The following is a 22017-nucleotide window of genomic DNA, read 5'->3' on the forward strand; positions in this document are numbered from 1 at the left end:
AATAAAGTGGTAATTAATGTAGTGTAAAAGTGCAAGTATAGACGGAAGCAATATATAGAATGTAAGCGTGTAAATCTACTTAAAATGGTTATTTGCACCTCCATAAAAGAAATTTGTCAGAACGCAACCTCTATTAATGAAAACCTCTATAATTGACACAACCATTTTTTGAACCTCGTTAATTGACACGACCTGCTTAAATGAAAAACCTGGTTAATTGACAAAAATTGGCCGGTCCCTTGAGATTGCAATTATCCAGGTTCCACTGTATATTTTTTATTTATTGTATGAAAATAGGGTGAAAATAAAAGCTTGGTAGGTATAAACTTCAGTGAACCTACACAGGTACATGTACCATGCTAACATGTCCAGTTTAGCCAGATCCACCGGCGGCTGCTTCTTTTTTTAGTTTACATCGGACGCCGCGGGACGCGGTAGGCCATTTAGAAATGGATGGGTCTAGAACCTCCACGGACACTTGGTCATGAAGGCTGTCGAGTCAGGCCTCACAAACATTTATCTACTACCTTACCCACAACAAATAATCTTGGTTAGGTATTTCGAAGGTGAAATAAAACATTACGATGAAACCTGACCGGACTGCTAAAAAAGGTCGGCACAAAACGGCTTTGTATGAGCCGTGTCTAATGGGATGTGGTGTGGTCTGAAAGAGTTTAGGCTAGCAATGCTAGAATGATAAAAAAATTACTGCACGTGTATCTTACAAGGTTTTACGAGTACAGTAGGCCCTTTCAATTTTCGACGTAGCCACGTAATGTGCTTATTATAGCACCTGGTGTCATAATGTAGCACCAAATGAATTTTATACTTGTTTATCAATTATAAAGGCCGTATGTCAGCGCGTAAGTTAAGTATAAAACGAGTACAGGCTGCTGAATCGCGTCTACTCGCTTCCCGCAAGGTCAAGTGCGAGCGTCCAAGTCATTGCTCCTCCTGTGCGCGCATACCTACTTGCGCAGCGCACCTAGTGCTATTACAATCGGTGATCGGTGTTCTTTACTCGCGGTAAGTTTATTGCATTATTTGTATCACAATCTAAATTTGCAAAAACAAATGGCATCTGTGATAAGTTGATAATCTCATATTATGACTACTACGAGTATATCACTTTTCTGGGTCTTACGTATGTATGGATAGGTAGAGGAACAAGAAAATTATATCGTGTAATAGAGATTACGATACAAGTGCGAAAAGTAGGAAACGAGTACATAGGTATGTATATGCATATTAAACTATTTGTAATATTATCTGTGCAGTGCGGGTATATAACCCATGGTAACTAATGTAATAGAAATTTATAATTAGACATAACAGGATAAAAAATATATTAGTAAGTAACAATATAATGTAATTCTTTTTATTTGCGTAATTTATGTTATATGTACTTATTTGTACTAAGGCTATGCGAGGTAATTCATTTTCTCGTCATTTATGAAATACCTACCTACGTTATATACCAATCACCCAATCAGTATACATATATTAAGAAAATCGAAATTAACTATTTTAGATTTAAGCTAGTTATCAATTTCTTTTAGTATTACCACTGTATATACCTATCTTGTTTGTAAATAAATGATTCTTGTACTGAAGAAACAACTAAAGTAATTGCATTATCTTCTTTAAAAAAAGAAAACATTTAATAATTAGGCCTTAGCCTAAACAACAAAAATCGCTAATCTTAAAAAAACCGGCCAAGGGCATGCCGGGCCATGTTAAGTGTTTTGAAAGACTAATCCAGCAACACCCCACACTATAGCGTTGAAGCGAAAAAAAACATCCCCACTTTATGTGTCCTACCCTACAAAACCCTATTAAAAATATTACTAGTTTTTTTTAACCTCGCTAAATTGCAACTTTGTAGGACTTACGATTACGGAGCAAACCCTCGGGAAGACAGGCACATGGCGAAACTATAAGGGTTCCTAGTTGACTACTGAACCCTAAAAACGTTAATAACTTGCAAAGTTTTATTTAGTTTCAGAAATTAGCAAATTCATAGCAGTACCTACTAGAGTTAGACCAAGAAAAGTCTGCAGTGATTTTTATTTATAGCACACGCAGTGCAAGTGGTATTTTTAACGCCAAACTTCTATAAAATTATAACGTATAAATAACACTTGCGTTGCGTATGCTTTCAAAAACGTTTCAGACTTCTCTTGGTCGAATACCTAGGTAACCTATTATGTATCTAATACTGTCACTTATGAGCTATGTATGGTATCTTACTCTGTTGGCGAATCATATATTTTTCATCACACTTGCTCGAGAAAGATCTTATTACATGCAGACGTAGGTACTGAAAGACTAGGGCTTATTTTGTTCCCCCGGAAGTTATGGATTGTGAAAATTACTGAAAATTTGCTAATAACTCCCTAGCTTTTTTTCAATTACGTCACGAATTCCTACAAACCCAGCAGGTATAAAATAAATGAGTTTTACTTTTAACCCTTAAATGCATAGTGTTGCCAAATGTCTACAAAGCATTAGACAGCTCACAGATTTAAAAAAAGGCTTACGTTCTTAAACGCACCTTTTTACCAAACGTCAAGTAGTAGTGTGATGATTTATGGGTTAAATTTATGCAATATTTTTAATTTATAAAAATTACATTCGTTTTAAGACGAAAAGTCGGAAAGCTTGGAAAAATCCAGAACTTGATAATTTTTAGTATGTGATTTTGAATGGTGTTTGCGAGTTCGTAATTATTTTATATTTAAAAACTTTATCATAGGTATATCACAAATAATGTAGGTACATTTCTAATGGTAGTAAAAAAATCATATATCTATTACTGAAAATGACATATTTACATAAATATGTTTTAGCCAATTCAACTTCTACTTAACACTGATGTCGCAGTGAAAATCGAAGTTATATTTTTTTACTATTTTTCCTACAATCGGCAAACAATGTGATCCTACTTACATATATTAATTTCGGGCAAAAAGAAAAAAACATGCAGTTAAGGGTTAAAATACTGACGTTTATTATTTTTGTTTATGTTAAGTATATTTAATTTGGTTAATTTTATAGCCGTTTAAAATATTTAAATTACATAATTTCCAGTCGTGGCTGAATGCCGGAAGTGTCTTTGAAATATCACCGTATTTAAGAATTATTTTGCTTAAGATTTAGCTTTTTCCTCGCAACTGTGATAAAAATCATTATGTGTAACTCCGAACAACTTAGAATATTGCAAATTCGAGTAACTGCCTCGTTTCATTCGTTGCCCATTTTTCACTTACCCTCTTCGTTGACTTCGTTCCGCAATGTACGAGTACTACGTAATAATCATGTGAGTAACTACAACTTTTCTTGCTGTTAAAATTATTGTTTCGTAATATGTATATATACTCACTAACTAGCTTTGAAACTTGCTACTTTCAGAATTAAATAGTGATGGTATTTATTTATTGAGATTACAGCTTTACTGCTTCATCAAAACTGTTATAAGATAAACTATATCTGGGACACTGATTGCTCGGAAAACATATAAAAACTAAAAAATGCGCGTTTTCCCAGAGAAAAGACCTAGCTAGATGGATTTATCGCCCCCGAAAACCCTCATATAGCCAATTTCATCGAAATCGTTAGAGCCGTTTCCATGAATTACTCGTTCAAAGGTATTAGATAGATAGATAAACATTTTAGACATGTCTAATCAAAAATTTTCAGAGTCGTTTTTAAAGTTATAAAGGAAATATGAGCGGTATTCAAATATTTAACAGTACGTACATTCCTATGTACCTATTGTTGATTTTATCGTTATATTTACAGGGCAATCATCCGTTAACTTGATCTCGCAGCGCGATCACTTCACAAAAAACCTGATCATTTGAATATAGGTAGTCAAGCTCCGTAGAAAATTATATTTGAATTCGTGCACTGTTAGCAATAGCCTTATAGTGGTTTTTACTATTCTCTCAAACATAGCCACCTACCTACAACTAGTTTTTTCTTAAAACCATGTTTTTATAAAAGATAATTCGTGACTCATTCATACCAGATTCGCAAGTTAATACGGACGCGGGGATTGTCATCAACCACCCGTGAGCAAAAATTGTTTTTGAAGGAAACTTTTACTAAAAAGGATTCTTTTATATCAAAAACGGCTCCATCATGGGGTTTTTAATACATACCTATAGCTTGGCAAAAAAGAGTAGGTTTAAATCAAAAGAAATTTAGTTAGGTAAGGTTTTCATTTATATTTTCATATTTGGTGGACGCACATCCTTTTTGGAATATCTCGCGTGAGAAACGATATTTTTTTCGAGTCCCCTTTTTTGTCGACAGAGCTATCCGATGGAACCCAATGCCACATGGCCCTCGTGGTTGTGTAACGTTCACTGAGCTAATCCGCGGACAAGCAGACGGACATGGCTCACATGGCGAAACTATAAGAGATCCTCATAGTTGAGTATTGAACTCTAGAAACATAAATTATAGTTTGTCAAAAGATTGTCTTAGACAGAGATAATCATACTATCTTTGTCTTACACTAGTAGGTACTAGCACCCAAAAGAAAAGGATGAGTGTAGTTTTTTTGTTCTTATTTACTGATAAATTTGTTTTGACCTACTATGGCAACTACTATACATATATGATAGAAACTGTTTGATATTGCAGCGAGTGTTATCGTAATACCATACATAATCAATGGTTATGTTAACACTTACATCCACCGAGGTCTCACTACACTACGTCAATGTAACGGTTTCAGCAATTTGACGTGAACCCACTCAGGTCGATTCTCACGTTTTAATAAATACCTTGGTATGGCGGATGTAAATTTAGACAACGTTAACTGTTTCACAGTTCACACTATTACTTATGACTAACGGAACGAATTAAAATTGGTACATGGAAAATTTAACACTAACGCTTTAAAGCTCCCTTCCAAAATGTTTTTTTCCTTTAACTTATTCTTTCTAACGCTACGTCTTACGTAGGCGAACAACGCGCGAACGCGGCGCGGCGCGGCGCGGCGAAAGCGGCCGCCGCCGCGCCGCGCCGCGCCGCGCCGCCTGACATTCGCGTGCAAATCGCGCCGCACCGCGTTCGCAACGAGATCGCTTACGTAGGACACTTCTATGGGCATCAAAGGATTGATTTCGCCGCGCCGCGCCGCGCCGCGTTCGCGCGTTGTTCGCCTACGTAAGACGTAGCGTTAGTATGTTCTAGGCTTTGCTAGGCATATTAGCTCACGCTAGAGTCGCTAGACGGCCTCTCAGCCTAGTGGGTAGTGAGCCTGTCTACGAAGCATAAATTGTATGTCTTTTCCATATCTAAGGACCATGGGGGGCCATTCACGGGTACAACAACAGATACTCAGAAGGCATTGGGTATCGTAACAAAAATGTAAACAGTTCAGGGCTATGGATGAAGTTTGGCTGGAGGTAAGATTGTGTTATTGCAAAGAGGTTCGGTCACCGGCCATAAAACTGCTAACACATGTTATCGAGGCAGGCGACTGACTAAGATGGGCCCCTGAAACTGCTGTCGTAAAGACGACCAGCAGCAACACCGGTGTGAACAGATCAGGGGAGCCGAGAGGTCTGCGCCGCTGTTTACAGCCACTGTGGCAACTCGCGTCAATACAATTCATTAATACTATTGACATGTGAAAATAAATATAAAATCGTTCTTCATCTCCAAGTAATTCGTTAATACATATAATGTAATTCACCTTGTTCTTCTCGCATTGTATTTATTGGGTGAACCCAGTGCTTTCTTTTTTTTAAGATGCCTCGAGGCGTAACAAAGCAACAATAACTTTTGAACCATGAGTCATAGTCAGCTTGCGGCTGTCGTGAATCTATAGACTACCGTTTACAATATCTCACTTACAGGTGCACAATGTCCTATTATAATGCTACTAAATTAAAAATCTTTTATATTTACAAATATTTGGAGACGGAAATTACCTATAGTATAGCTGTACCTAATAAAACATTGAAATAAAAGGTAATACTTATGGTGATCTTATTACATCATTAGCTAGCGAAGATTATGATTTCTTAACATCATTACGCAAGTACCTATCACCGATGTCAGATGCGGGACGCAGCGCTCGCGCATACCTGGAGCAAGGCCGCTCGGAGCAATGACCCGGCGGTGGACTCCACTTCTACTTGTAATTGCATATAAAAAAGAGCACTTAATTAATAACGAGTACGGTAGATACTTACTTAGACTTTGCATGAAATTAAAATAACAGCTACGTATGAATAGCTATGTCAGAATGCCACTAAAGTTAAGAGGATAGGATAAAACTGTATGCAATAAGGGTGAAAAGTAAATTAAATTTTCTTTTTTTTACATCAGAACAGTGTCAATGTGATATATATATATATCTACACCAATTAAGTTACTAGGTCAGGTTTGGTATGGTTTTCGTATAAATCAGGAACGCCAAATTAATTTGTGGTATCACATTGACACTTATTAACTCACATTTATAGACTGGTCTAACGCGAATTTTATTCAATTACTTGCCTTTATTTATCGACGTTTCGACACAGGTTTCACTGGTCGTGGTCGCGGCTGACTCATGTCCCAGCAAAATGCCAAAACAGAGATTTGTGGAACTACATAAGTTTAAAGTTTTAAATATCACATTGACACTGTTCTGATGTAAAAACAAGAAAATTGAATTTACTCTTCACCCTTAACCGCTGAACCGATGTAGTTAGAACCTTAGAGAAGGTCATAAAATAATAGTTTATATATCAGAAATCATCCCTTTAAAGAGTGAAAAAGGAGGTGGGATTTGTATGGGGAATGTAACCGCTGAGCTGAACCGATTTAGATGAAATTTGTAATGGTCTACACCTCTATTTAGTTGAAAATGATACCTAGCTACTGTAAATAACAACCTAAACTCGTAGGTACCTTAAGGGGCTCCCCCACGCCAATGACCTTCGATCTGAATCCCTTAGTTTTCTACTGTTTTTTGTAGCTTATCATATTAACAGCAACGGCTTTAAGCAATATAGTATCCCATATTTACTTTAAATCTCATTGTCTTCGAGATATTTGGCATCAAAGTTGAACATTTTTAGGCTAAAAAATTGGTTTTCTGGCCATAACTTTTGTTTTAATTAGTTTAAAATTAAAACCTTGGACACGGTTTTCGAGACTTCGAAGACGAACCCAAATATGTAGATTTCGTACATGTAAGATCCTTCACTGCAAACTAGATACGAAAAAAGTGTTTTTTTAGACAATGTTTAAAAAATTCACAAAAAAATAAGTATTCATTTTTTTCAAAATCCGGTGGACAAAACCGGAGATAAAAGATTGAAGAACTGATAACCGTTTGTCTTATACTTTTATCTGTAGTTCAAAAAAAGGAGATACGTTTCAAAACTTGTCAAAAATCGATGAAAACCTCGGGTAGCCCCTTAGTAAATAAATACGATGACAAAAATGGAGGAAAATCTAAAAGTAATTAATCTCTATTTAACATTTGATTTAACGTCTTCCAATCTAAAAACCATTTGTGTAGTGTCTGATTTTGGGTTGCCTAGAATGTGCATGAAGGCACCGATATCATAGTGTATATTTTCATATTTTACTCCATTGATCCAACGAATTAGAACCAACCAATAAGTGTCTACCGTAGAGTTTCGTATCTTCGCCTGGGTTTTGTCACTTTTCTCAAAAAATCTCTCAAATTTGAAAGCATTTTAATCCATTAAGGCGAAAAAACGTTTTTTAGTATTCCTAACTATCAGTATACACCACTAAAACTTTGAATTTCATTGGTTAAGTTGGTAATAAATGGCCCCAAAGGCAATAGGCGATGTTTGGGTATATTTCCCAATCTTCTTACACATGTTAAGTCGCATCTCCTTGGAATGTGCTAATATACTATGAACCTTAAATACACCAAACTAGGCATATATTTAAAAAACGGGGTAGTAGGCGAAGTTTGGTAACAGTCTGAAGTTGTTTTCATACATTTTCTATAATGAAGCTAGGGCTGCCAAAAACTAACCAACATGTCAAATAAAGGGGAGTAATGGTTTATAAGTTAAAAAAAATATTATTTTAAACAAAATTGTTTAATTGTTGCAAAATTGTTGTTATTATCGTAATTGACATCAAATCAATCTTATTTACAGAAAGTGAGACATAAAAATACCTATTTGGTACCTACTCAATATCGGTAAGAGTAGAAATAAACATTTGCATATAGCGTAAACTAAAATAACCAAACTTATGAAAATATTTAGATTTGGAAACAAGTAATGTCATCCACCAATGAATGTGGTACAAAAAATTTGTCAACCCTAGGGGTAGGCGAAATTTGGCAACAAGATGGACGCAAAGTACCCTCACCAACGTTTTATCCAATTGTGACTTCTAAACGTGAGCTAGCCATTAAATAATAGTTTCATATGAAAAAGAGATAGTTATAGGATATAATCATGTAAAAAGTTTAACATTACGGGGTCCGTGTCACCGTTTAAAACTGAAGTTAAAACACTGGTTTAAAAAAACGTGTGGTCGGCGTCGCGAAAAAACCTCACTAAAAGTCAACTGTGTGAAGTTAGCCGCAGAATGGTCGAAGAATATTGACACCCGTGAAAAATACTTTGTATTTAGCAGTTTTATGTAAGGCTTACATTAGAAACATTTTGTTAATGGCAACTTATGTCAAACTAGGCGAAAATAGGTAGCGCAGGCAAAGATACGAAACTCTACGGTACCTTGTCATCGTAATGCGAAGCACAAACAAGTGTATTTTGTTCTTTATATAAATTGTAGTGCTTAATACATATAAGTACGTAGGTATATTATTTTCTCTTTTCATTTAAGTACTTATTATTTACTTAACTTACTTTTTTTATTGTCAGTAGGAAGATGCTTCGGAGACAACTTGTTTTGGCGTGCCTGTTCTGCTGGGCCGCGCGAACAACGGCCAGCAGCGACGACCGGTTCATCAAGAAATACGCAATGATGAAGGTAAAACCGTATGTACTTACTTAGAGACTGCACACTTTGGTGTTGCTCGCCGGTACTTAAAATGACAAAACCTCAGGAAATTCTTGAGTATTCTAATACCGGGTGTGGCCTGTAACACGAGCAAATAGTTAAAACATAGATTGTACTCCTCAAACGGTGACACTTTTGTTCAACAACTTTTTAAAGTTATGAATTATTTTGACTCCCTATTTTTCATGATCCCGTACACATTCGTCACTTTTCGACTAAGTTCCTAAAAACGCGTTTATGTATTTTTAGTGCACTTTCGTCAGCAGTGACGAATCTGTACTCAAGTTTAATTTCTGTATGTTTTTGACACTAGTGACCAAAACGAACTTACAATAAATTTGGGTACATTTTCGTGTGCAACAGACAGTCGTTTTATAAAGTGACGAATCTGTACTTAAGTTTTCAGTTCTGTTTGTTTTTGACACTAACTTAGAATATATTTTCGTCTGCAAAAAAAAACATTTTAGCCTTTTTGCCGTCAGTTCTAAAAATAAAGAGCGTGCCACCGACACCAAGCAACCTTTTTGGTTAGATATTTTACAATCTATTATCGTTGTTTTCTATGACAGTGACGCATCAGCTTAGGCAGAATACACGATTTTCTTACAAAAATTAATTCAGTATGAACAGGTTTAGCGGATCCCTTAGGCGTGCATATGACGATTCAAGTAGATGCGTTTTCAGTGGATGTCATGTAAACGAAAATTTAATTGAAATACCCGACATGACAAAAATGGAACTTCTTTTGGAACATAATTTTTATCTTCCCCCTAAAAGTCGGGTATGCTTTCAACATTATACAGAAGGAAATTGGATCAATTTAGTGGAGTCTGCAGATAACCTTCACGACTTTAATCAAGTGTATACAGAAGATATTCTACGTATTTTTACGACGACCACTCTGGCCTAGTGGGTAGTGACCCTGCCTATGAAGCCGATGGTCCCGGGTTCGAATCCTGGTAAGGGCATTTATTTGTATGATGATATAGATATTTGTTCCTGAGTCATGGTTGTTTTCTATGTATTTAAGTATTTATATATTATATATATCGTTGTCTGAGTACCCACAACACAAGCCTTCTTGAGCTTACCGTGGGGCTTAGTCAATTTGTGTAAAAAAAATGTCCTATAATATTTATTTATTATTTATTTATTTATTTATTTTTCGAATTGTACTGCAAACTTTGAACTCTACGGTGCAATCAATGGTGAATCAGTTACAAAATTTGTAACTGATTTACCAAGCTTTGTTTATGGGACTTACAGGGACCTCAACTCAACAAGTCTACTTCCCTGCGAGAAACCAGTCACTAAAGTGCGACTTTCCTCACTCCAGGGAATGATGAAAGTCGCACTTTCCTCACTCCCTAGAGTTATTTTCTGTTTTGTGTGTTTTTCCAAATGATATTCTTGAATGTAAATAAATGTGGTTAACTTTACTTGATTTTGTTTTTTAACCTTTAATATGTTCTTACTACTTACTGAAGTGAAAAGTTACATATTGTGATAGCTGTCATATTCAACCTTACTCCACTTCACTTCCACAGCCATGACGGCTGGAAATAGATTTATTATCTTGCTATCTAGAGGTACTTCTTGTTTATGAGGTAATTCTTGTCAAGAGTGAACAGGCACCTTCTGGGCGAGCTCGCTCCATCGTAGGCCACGTCTACGCCTCGGCTAGGCTGTGGCCATGAGTAAGCCCATTCATAATAAAAAAAAAAAAAAAGATTATGATTAATGATGACATAGAATTGTCATATTTTCATTGCTCGTTTTTACAATATCGGTTACTGTTGCGAATGCAAAATAATAATTATAGTTGTAAGAAATGGATTGTGCGGAAATTTTTATAACGCCTGGTAAAAGAAACAAAGATTCTGTTTTTACTAATGGATACAGATATACTTTATCAAGAAAAAATCTAGACGGTACGACAAGATGGAGATGCGAAAAGCGAAATTTGTGTAATGCATCTATTACTTTAAATACAAATCGAGATTCAATCATAAGACATTGCACCGCCAATTTTGAGAATGTTGAATTCGTAAAACAATTTGAAATCTGTAAAAAAAGAGTAATGGAAGAATTTACGCCCATAGTTACAGCAAATTTTTGAAGACTGCATGCTACCATTTCTCGACAAGGGAACACAATTTGTGCAGAATATACCGTGTTTTGAAGAAAAAAAGACAGGATTATATAATTTAAGAAAACGTCATAACAAAATAAAAAAACTTAAATTTACGTCTCGGAAAGAAGTGGAAATACCGGAAAAATTTAAACCAAATCTATTAAATGAGGTTGATGACGGAATGTTGATATTTGTGAGCCGTAATACGAGAGGAATATTTCAAAGGGCAAAAATAATTCTAGGCGATGGAACATTCAAAATTGTACGGCACCCCTTCAAACAACTTTACACATTCCACGCAGACCCGGGTAGTACTTCAGAAAAAAATGTTATAGTGCCCCTTGTTTATGCAATCTTGCCAGACAAGAAACAAAAAACATACGAAAAATTATTGATGATTTTAAAAGAAAATTTACCTCTGTGGAACCCATCAATTTTTAAACTCGATTTTGAGATCGCGATGTCTAACGCTATAAACAAAATTTATCCAGATAGTAAAACATCCGGCTGCTTCTTTCATTTTACGAAAGCGATTAAAAAGAAAGCTAAAAAATTAAAAATTAATAAAATCAAAACGGGAAAAACATTTATAAAATGCTGTCAATCTCTATGTCACCTACCCGAGGACTTGATCGGAGAAGGATGGTTGTCCATAGTCGATATGCTGCCGAATAATATGAAAACAAACAAGTTTATGGATTATTTTCTGGATTAGTGGTTATTTAACGACTCAATAAAAACATTCAGTTGTTTTAATGAACGCCATATTACAACCAACTCAATCGAGGGTTTCCATAGCCGGCTTAATAAAAAGATCCCAAGAAAAGCAAGTTTATTAAGACTTATGCATGGCATAAATAACGAAATTAGGATAAACGATATCAAAATTATAAAAATACAATCAGGCACACTTAAGACCGAGAACCGCAGAAAAGTCGATGTAGAAACAACAAAACAAAGAAAACATTTAGTTGACTTGTTGCTGAAAGGTAAAATTAATGTAAAAACATGCTTGACACGCTTAAGTCGGGTGTGGCGTGGAGCAAAATGATTGTTATATTTTTATACTCCTTACCTGCCTATAAATTTATGACAGAGTTTGAAGTAATTTAGTTTAATGAAAAGTAATGTTTATTTTTATTAATTATATAATAAGGGTTAATTTTAAAAGTGTTTTATTGCAATAACCACATTTGCTAGTATCTACTACGTACCTCTACCTAAAATACTTTAACCCTTTCGCCGCCAATGGCTTGATATGAAGTCACAGCATTTCGTGCCCCACATGCTACTACTTGATATCAAGTCACTAAATTCAAAATAAATTGAAGGGTTAAATAAATACATTGTAAAAATACCTAATGAATTTTATTCTAAGTTCGTTTTGGTCACTAGTGTCAAAAACAAACACAAATGAAAACTTAAGTACAGATTCGTCACTTTATAAAACGACTGTCTGTTGCACACGAAAATGTACCCAAATTTATTGTAAGTTCGTTTTGGTCACTAGTGTCAAAAACATACAGAAATTAAACTTGAGTACAGGGGGCCGATTTTTGAATTTCGATCGTTCGATTTCGTCACTCGAAAATCGGTGGAAATCGGTGAAATGCTAATTTTTGAAATACGAGCGATAGAAATTGGGCATCTAGTGGTATTGACCACTCGTTTTCAATTCTATTAGTAGAATTTAAATGCCTAGTAGTGGAGATATTATTGAACGAAATACACGAAATCGAGCGGTCGAATTTCAAAAATCGGCCCCCAGATTCGTCACTGCTGATGAAAGTGCACTAAAAATACATAAACGCGTTTTTAGGAACTTAGTCGAAAAGTGACGAATGTGTACGGGATCTTTTTCATACAAAATAAATATTATCTTCAATGGACGACATCGCCACACCATCGCCATATCTTTGTGATTGACGTTGCTTGTCACACCTTAAACATAACAAAATTCGCAATACATTGCGTCTTAGAATAAACTTAAAAGTGTATTAAAAATCAAACCACGAGTTATTTTTAAGTCTCTGAACAAATGTTGGTCAGTATGAGGAGTACAGCCTACAGTTTATTTTTTTGCTCTTGTTACAGGTCACTCCCGGTATATTCTCATTGATTGGGGTTATTTTTAACTAAAATTTAATAATGATGACATCATTTTTTTTCCAGATTTATGAAAGTTGTTTTGGTCCAGAGGTAGTAAAACAAATTCGACAAGAAATGAAGGACGCATATGCAAAATGTTCTGCACCGCCATCTTTCGATGCGCAACCGAACTTGCATCTCCCGCCGTCGGTGCTCTTGGGGAAACTGCCGCCCGGCTTTGCCATGGACCCGAGCTCGCAAACCATCACTAAGCCCACAGATGGCGCTATACACAACCAGGAGAATGATTTGCCAAATCAAGACTCGCATTCTCTTAAAGGGTCGCCTCTAGGAGGGGTCCTTGCATTTAGACCACATGGGGTAAGTGTACAAAAATATTATATATATGAAAAATGTACGTCCATTCAGCAGCATACAGCGGTAACAATGCCTCCTGTGAGGATTGAACTCACGACCCCTGGTTTACGAGACCAGTGCTCTACCACTGAGCTAAAGAGGCGATAGCTTCACAGGTCAAAAGGCGAAAATAGCTTGGATAATATAGTTAGTTACAACGTGCAATTTTGAATATTCATAGTATAATATCGTCGGGTGACAAGCAAAAGTCACTAACTAACACCATTGAAATTATTGGACAACTAGCTGTTGCCCGCGACTTCGTCTGCGTGGAATCTTATCTTCAACATTTTACATCTTTAGTACCTATAATTTTCATATCCAAGCAATGTTGAAATTAAGTAGGTACTTTTCTTTTTTAGCAAGTTGTATGAAGTTTTAAGTGAAGTGGATTTTGATGTTGGTTGCTGAAATTACTTTTCTTGTATTCTCATAATAGGTACCTATGCCCTTATACAAAGATTCAATATCTGATCTCCATACAAACTTTCAACCCCTTTCTCACAACCTTGGGGGATGATTTTCAAAAGTTTTCATGTTTTTAAATTTAATACATTTTTTGCAAAAAGTTCAAGTTCGTAGCTTAAAACTAAATTTACACCCCAAGACGAACTTTCATCCCCTTTTTAACCCCCTTAGGGGTTAAATTTCCATAACGTTGCAATTACTTTTTTTTGTAATCGGCTATTATGTATTTCTAATAATATCCCCAAATACATAGATTCAAATCCCGCGCTCGTAAAAATGTATGATATCCATACAAACTTTCAACCCCGATTTCACCACCATAGGGGCTGAATTTTCAAAAACGCTGAAATCAGTTTTCTTGTATTTTAAATTAAAATGTTTTTACAAAGTTTCAAGTACCTTGCTTAAAATAAAGTTTGCACCCGCACACGAAATTTCATCCTTTTTTTAACCCCCTTAAGGGTTGAAATTCCAAAAACATTGCAATAACTTTTTTGTAATCGGCTATTATGCCTTTCTAAGAAGTTTCAAAACCAATTGTAATGGATTCAAACTTTCAACCCCTTTTTAACCCTGTTAGGGGACGAATTTTACAAAACGCTGAAATTACTTTTCCTGTCTTCTAATAATATCCCTAAATACAAAGATTCAAGTCCCACACTCGAAAAAATATTTGATATCCATACAAACTTTAAACCCCTTTTTCACCATCTTAGGGGATGAATTTTCAAAAATGCTGAAATCAGTTTTCTTGTATTTTAATAATATATCTTTTAACGAAGTTTCAAATTCCTAGCTCAAAAGAAAACTTTAACCCCATACAAACTTTCATCCCCTTTTTAACCCTGTTAGGGGATGAATTTTACAAAACGCTGAAATTGCTTTTATTTTCTTCTAATAATATCCCAAAATACAAAGATCGAAGTCCCGCGCTCGAAAATTTTTTTGATATCCATACAAACTTTCAACCCCTTTTTCACCACCTTGGGGGATAAATTTTCTAAAACGCTGAAATTATTTTTCTTGTATTTGAATTTGATACTTTTTTACAAAGTTTCAAGTTCCTAGCTTAAAATAAAATTTGCACCCGAAGACGAACTTTCATCCCCTTTTTAACCCCCTTAGGGTTTGAATTTCCAAAAACGTTGCAACCACTTTTTTTTATAATCGGCTATTATGCCTTTCTAAGAAGTTTCAAAGCATTTGTAATGGAATAAAATTTTCAACCCCTTTTTAACCCTGTTAGGGGATGAATTTTACAAAACGCTGAAATTACTTTTCCTGTCCTCTAATAATATCCCTAAATACAAAGATTCAAGTCCACCACTCAAAAATTTTTTTCATATCCATACAAACTTTCAACCCCTTTTTCATCACCTTAGGGGATGAATTTTCAAAAACGCTGAAATTAGTTTTCTTGTATTTTAATAGTATTTATTTTTACGAAGTTTCAAATTCCTAGCTTAAAAGAAAACTTTAACCCCATACAAACTTTCATCCCCTTTTTAACCCCCTTAGTAGGGTGGTTCAAAAATATTTTTTTTTTCCGACCGGGCACCCCCTTATTTTGTTACACTTATTATGCTTATAAAATGCACCAAGTTTCGTAATTTTATCTCAACTACAAGGGGGTGCTCAAACACTTTGAAAATTTTGTATGTTGTATGAAAACTAAATAAAACAAGTATGTATTATTCAGAATTTTATTTAAGTATCTGTTTTTACATTATTTGCACATGTGATTTATAAGTTATTAAGTAGAAAAACATTTTTATTTCTATTTTTTATAATTTTTCCAAAGTGAGATTTTTAGAATTTCACCTAAAAAAATCTTAAAATATAGAAATAAAAATGGTTTTTCACCAAATAACTTTTAAATCACACTTTTAAATAATGTGAAAACTACTACTTACATAAAACTCAAAAAATAATAAGTTGATTTTTTTGGATTTCATACAACTTTGAAAATATTCAAAGTGTTTGAGCACCCCCTTGTAGTTGAAATAAGATTACAAAATTTGGCATATTTAGTCAACAGAACAAGTGTAACAAAATGAGAGGGTGCCGCTTATTCTAGCTAGAGTTTGAATTTTTCCCATACAAACGTGAACCACCAACCACCCTTAGGGGTTGAATTTCTCAAAATCGCTTCTTATCTCCTGTACACTTTATTAATGCAATCTGGTGTGCAAATTTCAACTTTCTGGCTTTTGCAGTTTCGGCTCTGCGTTGATGAATCAGTCAGTCAGTCAGGACACTTGCATTTATATATATAGAAGATAAACCATGTTACAAGTATAATAAAGTGCATTGTTACTTTAATTTTTTGATAGTACTTAGTGACTTTTGCTTGTCACACGACGATATGGGCTTTATACTTGTTACGGGCTAGGTACATTTACATGCCCGAAGGGTGCCAATATCTGCCAGGATACTCACTGTTGTTGCACACTTGTTTCACATGCATCAACCATTTTTAATGAAATTTATGAATTAATTAATTTACTTATATAAAGAGGGTATATTAACTTTAAGTACATATATGTATTATTCAACGCATCAATAAAAGCTTAAGAAATATAAATTTAAAAAAGTTATTTATAATTTCTAGTCGCAGTTTCCTCAGCAGCAGCCGGCCGTGCCCCCGTACATGATGCCCGGCAGTCCTCAGTTCAGACCGTTTAGCCCTGCGACACCTTTCTACCAATTCCCTTACGGCGCGCCCGGTCTATTCTACCCCCCGGGAATGCCGTCGTATAATCCCTACGCGTACCAACAACAATATCCGCAAGGCTTTTATCAGCAACCGGGTTACTTTGGATCTAATAGAATGTCGGTAAGTATTACAAAGAATATACTTCATACCTACGTAACTGCGGTACTCACTTACACGATTTTTTTCCATAAGTATAGCCAAGTGTAGTGTGTCGTATTATTACTAAATTTATTTTTAGAAGTCCGCCTTTCAGATCCTTAAATATGCTTATTAAGAGAACGTAATAACACATTCACTGCCTGTGGGTGAGACGCGCTACGTAGCGTAACCGATAACACGGTTCTTCTCGTTTGTAGCGAAAAGTGCCTTCGAACAGAGTACCCGCCTAGCGAGTGACTGCCAGACCTGGCAGTGAATGTGTTAAATAGTTAATTTAACGCATTTTGTATGTATTGCATCCAGCGAGAGTTGGACATCCGCGACAGACTGGATTTAATCTCGCGCACCGGCGGAGCGGGCCCGGCGGGGTCGAGCGGTGGTCGCGTGCGCAACATCACGTGCGTCATGCAGGAGCTGGGCTACATCGACCACAACCTCGAGCCCAACTACGAGCAGATCACGCAGCGCATCGCCAACCTGCCCGTCTCTAGCGAGCTTAAGGGCGACATTCAAGACGGCCTGCAGTTCTGCCAGAAGTTCTCGGTAATCCATTAAGTATCCTATCCTAATACTAGGGCTTGCAATATCGGATGGTCTCCAATTCCGGAACTGATTTTCGATATTGGATTCGAATTCCGGAATTCCGGAACTGGTTCCGGAATTAGGGGTTATCGTATTTTACTTAGATTTTTTTGTAAAATTCAACAAAAAATGTGAAATTCTAATACTTTACGTTTATTAAAGTTAATATTGTTTAAGAGAAATTTAATTTGAAGTACTACAGATAATTTCATCTCTTTTTTACCACCTTATTAAAATGGTTACTTTTATTCAATTCTATGATATGCGGTATTTATTCGGGGAAAATTTAGTTGCTAGCAAACCATTCGATGGATAATTTTATAAAATAGTTAAATATAACAGCTCTATAATCAGCCTACTCTTCGTAACATAGTACGTAGTGGTGTTGTTTAAGAAGTTGAAGGTCGAAGTTTGGCTTTTTCCTTCCTAGTTCCTAATTATGATTCAGAATATCATATATTATATGCTTCTACAGGATCCGAAATCGTTGATAGAGAAAACCTTCTATCTAAATCGAAGATTCGCTTATGTAGGATTGAGACTATTCTGACTATTCTAAGCAAGTAAATCACTTTGCTTTTTTTTATGAGCCCATATTGTCCCACTGCTTTATCAAACCGAAAAGTAAAATATACCCATACTATAGGTCACTGAATGACTAAGAGGCACTTATTAACAACAAAAAACACCAGTATAGTGTAGTTTCTTAACAATTTTCAATAATAAACGTATTAAAACCTAAAAAAAGTACTTAAATCCAATTCCGGAATTTTCGATATTCAGTTGTATCAATTCCGGAATTGTAATATCGGAAAATTTGTCCGAGATTCCGGAATTTCGAAATTCCGGAATTCCAGAATGCAAGCCCTACCTAATACATTTATTAATTATATTTTCTAAATGACTGATACAGGTACTTTAATATACATTTAATTGAACATGCGGTAATGTAGGTAACCGTTAATTATATTACAGCAATGCGTCCCAGACACTAAGCGAGACGTGGCGCCACTGTCCCAAGAACTGATCAAGCCCATGTTCTTCTTCCGCTGCTACAAGGTACTGTCAAGTCAACATCAGAACTATATAACAGTTTAATTTTAGACGTTATCAGATTTATATCGTCTCTGGCTCTATTCACCGCCGTGAGTTACAGATTGGAACTTTTTGGATGTTCCTAATTGTTAGGTACCTATAATGTAAATTTTAAATATCGAAATAACTAAAGGGGCCTACAGTGGCAGGAGTATTTGTTCGAGCTGCTGAGATGATAAAAATCCATATACTCGTATATGGTACAACATAGGAAGTTACTTTTGTATTCCTAAATAATACTAATGCACTATGTGCATAGTGCCATGTTGTTTGAATATGTATATTGAGTTAATGTTTTAAATTGCGATTGTTTACAGCACAAGAAGTTGGAGGCGTGCATCATGAAGGACATTCGGGAACGTTTCACCAGCGAGGATGAGTTAGACACCGACACTGATTTTAGGTCAGTAGCTCCTCAGACATTAGGAACGCGTTCTTAACAGCAAAGTTCTGACTTTGGACGCATAGATTGACGAATCCAGCAACATAAAAGCGGCCAAGTGCGAGTCGGACTCGCCCATGAAGGGTTCCGTAGCAGCAAGTAACATAATAAAATTGCGGTTTACGGTTTATGACGTATTAAAAAACGACTTACTAGATCTCGATCAAACCAATTTTTAGTGGAAGTTTGCATAGTAATGTACATCATATATTTTTTTAGTTTTATCATTCTCTTACTTTAGAAGTTACAGGGGGGGGGGGGGTACATTTTACCACTTTGGAAGTTTCTCTCGCGCAAACTATTCAGTTTAGAAAAAAATGTTATAAGGTACCTAAATATCTATTTTGAAGACCTATACATAGATACCCACACGTATGGGTTTGATGAAAAAAAAATTTTGAGTTTCAGTTCTAAGTATGGGGAACCCCCAAAATTTATTGTTTTTTTTCTATTCTTGTATGAAAATCTTGACGCGGTTCACAGAATACATCTACTTACCAAATTTCAACAGTATAGTTCTTATACCTGGGTGGATCAAATAGTACCCGTGTTTGATAACAGATGGCGTTGCTTGGGCATAACCGTCGTGTAGTATTGCCTTTGTCAAATAAAAAAAATGAAAACTGATAATTATCTGTGGTTTAGTTTTTTTTTTTGGCGGCAAATTTTGCGAGACTTGTTTTGTTTTTCGTACAAAATGGAGAAAGAGCAATATCGTTCCGTAATTCATTTCTTATTTTTGGATGGAAAAACATGCGATCAAATAAAAACTAAGTTGGATGCTGTCTACAGAGTTTTTTCGCCATCTATGACCACAGTGCGATATTGGTTCAATGAATTTAAACGAGGTCGTACATCTGTTTTTGATGAGGACCGCCCAGGACGCCCTGCAGACGTGGTTACCGAAGAGGTCGTAGAAAAAGTCAAAAACATGATGCTCGCCGATCGACGTATCAAAGTGCGCGAATTAGCAGAGGCTGCAGGGTTGTCGTATGGAACAGCAATTAATATAACACAACGACAAATTACATATGAAAAAAGTGTCCGCCCGATGGGTGCCGCGATTGCTTACGGATGAAAACAAGCGAATACGGCTGTCAATGTCGAAGGAGTGTTTGGACTTATTTGAGCGAAATCCGCAGGAGTTTTTTCGTTGTGTTGTTACTGTTGATGAAACCTGGATCCATTATTACACACCTGAGACCAAGCGGCTGTCAAAACAATGAATTTTTGCTGACGAATCTGCCCCGAAGAAGGCGAAAACGGTCCCATCAGCCGGAAAAGTAATGGCCACAATTTTTTGGGATTCCAAGGGAATAATCCTTATGGACTTTTTACAAAAAGGAAAAACCATCACCGGGCAGTATTACAGTGAGTTATTAGACCGCTTTGATAAAAAAATAAACTAGGAGACTTGCCTTCATTTCTTCGCTTGACTTGAGGCCCCATTTGGCAAAGAAAAAGGTGTTATTTCACCACGACAACGCTCCAGCACATTCTTCCAGAATGGTCGCTGCTAAATTGAACCTACTAAGAAACGAATTGCTGCCACACCCACCTTACTCACCGGATCTGGCTCCCTGTGACTTTTTTCTATTCCCCAATATGAAAACATGGCTTGGAGGCAAGAAATTCAGGTCAAACGAAGAGGTTATCGCCGAGACAGAAGCGTATTTTCGAGAGTTTAACAAATCCTATTTTTTAGAGGGGTAAAAGAAGTGGCCGAAACGTTGGAATAAGTGTAAGGACATAGAAGGAGATTACGTTGAAAAATAAAATAAAAAGGTTTTAAAAATATTCGTCGTCTTTTCTAACACGGGTACTTTTTGATCCACCCTCGTAGTTTCGGAAAAAAGTGGCTGTGACATACACGGACAGACGGACAGACATGACGAATCCATAAGGGTTCCGTTTTTTGCCATTTGGCTACGGAACCCTAAAAACTAGTTTCATCTATTCAAATAGTATTTATATACACGATTATGGCGCCAAGTGTGCACGTTGATGTGCTATTAAATCGTTGTTGTGACAGGTCGCTGTCGCGCTCGGCACGCGCGACGCGGGCCCGCGACGAGCCGCTGCCCGACCCTCGCTTCGACGCCCTCGACGAGATGGCAGTCTACCTCTACGACTATCTCAGTGGAGGCAACGGATTCGACTTTGATCTCTACATGTAATGCTGACAAACTGCCGCTGATTCTCCACAGTCTCGTGATAACAGCCTTTAAAACCTTGATTCGATATAAAGTCGTGCATTCAAACTTCATTACTTATTGTGGTAATGTTTCTGGTTAACCAAAATGCAAAAAAAAGGTCAAATAAGTAGAAAGAACAAAAAGAAAAAATAATTTTGGACGGTGGCGAATAAAGGGTAAAAAAAAAGGAAACGTGACGTGTGATATCGGTATTGCTAACAATAAATGGGATGAATGAGATAGGACAAACGTGCATAAGGCATTTTGTATCCCTGGTTCATAAATACATATATATATTCACGTGTCTCCACTGTACTATATCTAAACGTACCTATACCTACATATATGTATCATTTTCTTACCATTATCTTTATTGTTTGTCATCTAATGATCGGGGAAATATTTTTATATATAAAATTATTTCACAAGTCTGTCGCCTGTCCCAATAGGTACCTACTCAAAATCCCCTAAAACTATGATCGTATTAGGTCAAAAATTGTGTTGTACCTAACTTAAAAACTTTAAATTAATAAGACTCAAGTTATACGTGTACATTTATTTTATATTTGGTTTTAAGATAAGTTATAATTATATTAATAAGTAAATTAATAAAAATGTTTGAAGCTGGTTTTACTACTTGAAAGCGTTCCTTCAAGGTAACTCTGTACCAACTTCCACCGTACAAAGTGTGGAAGTA

General features: G+C 36.0%; 1 protein-coding gene and 1 non-coding gene across 2 annotated transcripts; one reads left to right on the top strand and one right to left on the bottom strand.

Annotated features, from left to right (window-relative positions):
- The first annotated feature begins 882 nt into the window (after positions 1 to 882).
- LOC134678808 (uncharacterized) lies at positions 883 to 21391 on the top strand. The gene is made up of 8 exons (XM_063537510.1): positions 883 to 1026; positions 8886 to 8994; positions 13331 to 13627; positions 16743 to 16967; positions 17310 to 17549; positions 18564 to 18647; positions 19001 to 19086; positions 21158 to 21391. Exons 2-8 carry the CDS (start codon positions 8893 to 8895, stop codon positions 21300 to 21302), a joined length of 1179 nt encoding a protein of 392 aa, XP_063393580.1. The 5' UTR covers positions 883 to 1026; positions 8886 to 8892; the 3' UTR covers positions 21303 to 21391.
- Positions 13695 to 13766, bottom strand: Trnat-cgu (transfer RNA threonine (anticodon CGU)). Its single transcript has one exon. It is a non-coding gene; the product is annotated as a tRNA-Thr (tRNA).
- Positions 21392 to 22017: the final 626 nt, after the last annotated feature.

This window comes from Cydia fagiglandana, chromosome Z (assembly GCF_963556715.1).
Source record: "Cydia fagiglandana chromosome Z, ilCydFagi1.1, whole genome shotgun sequence".
NCBI lineage: Eukaryota > Metazoa > Arthropoda > Insecta > Lepidoptera > Tortricidae > Cydia > Cydia fagiglandana.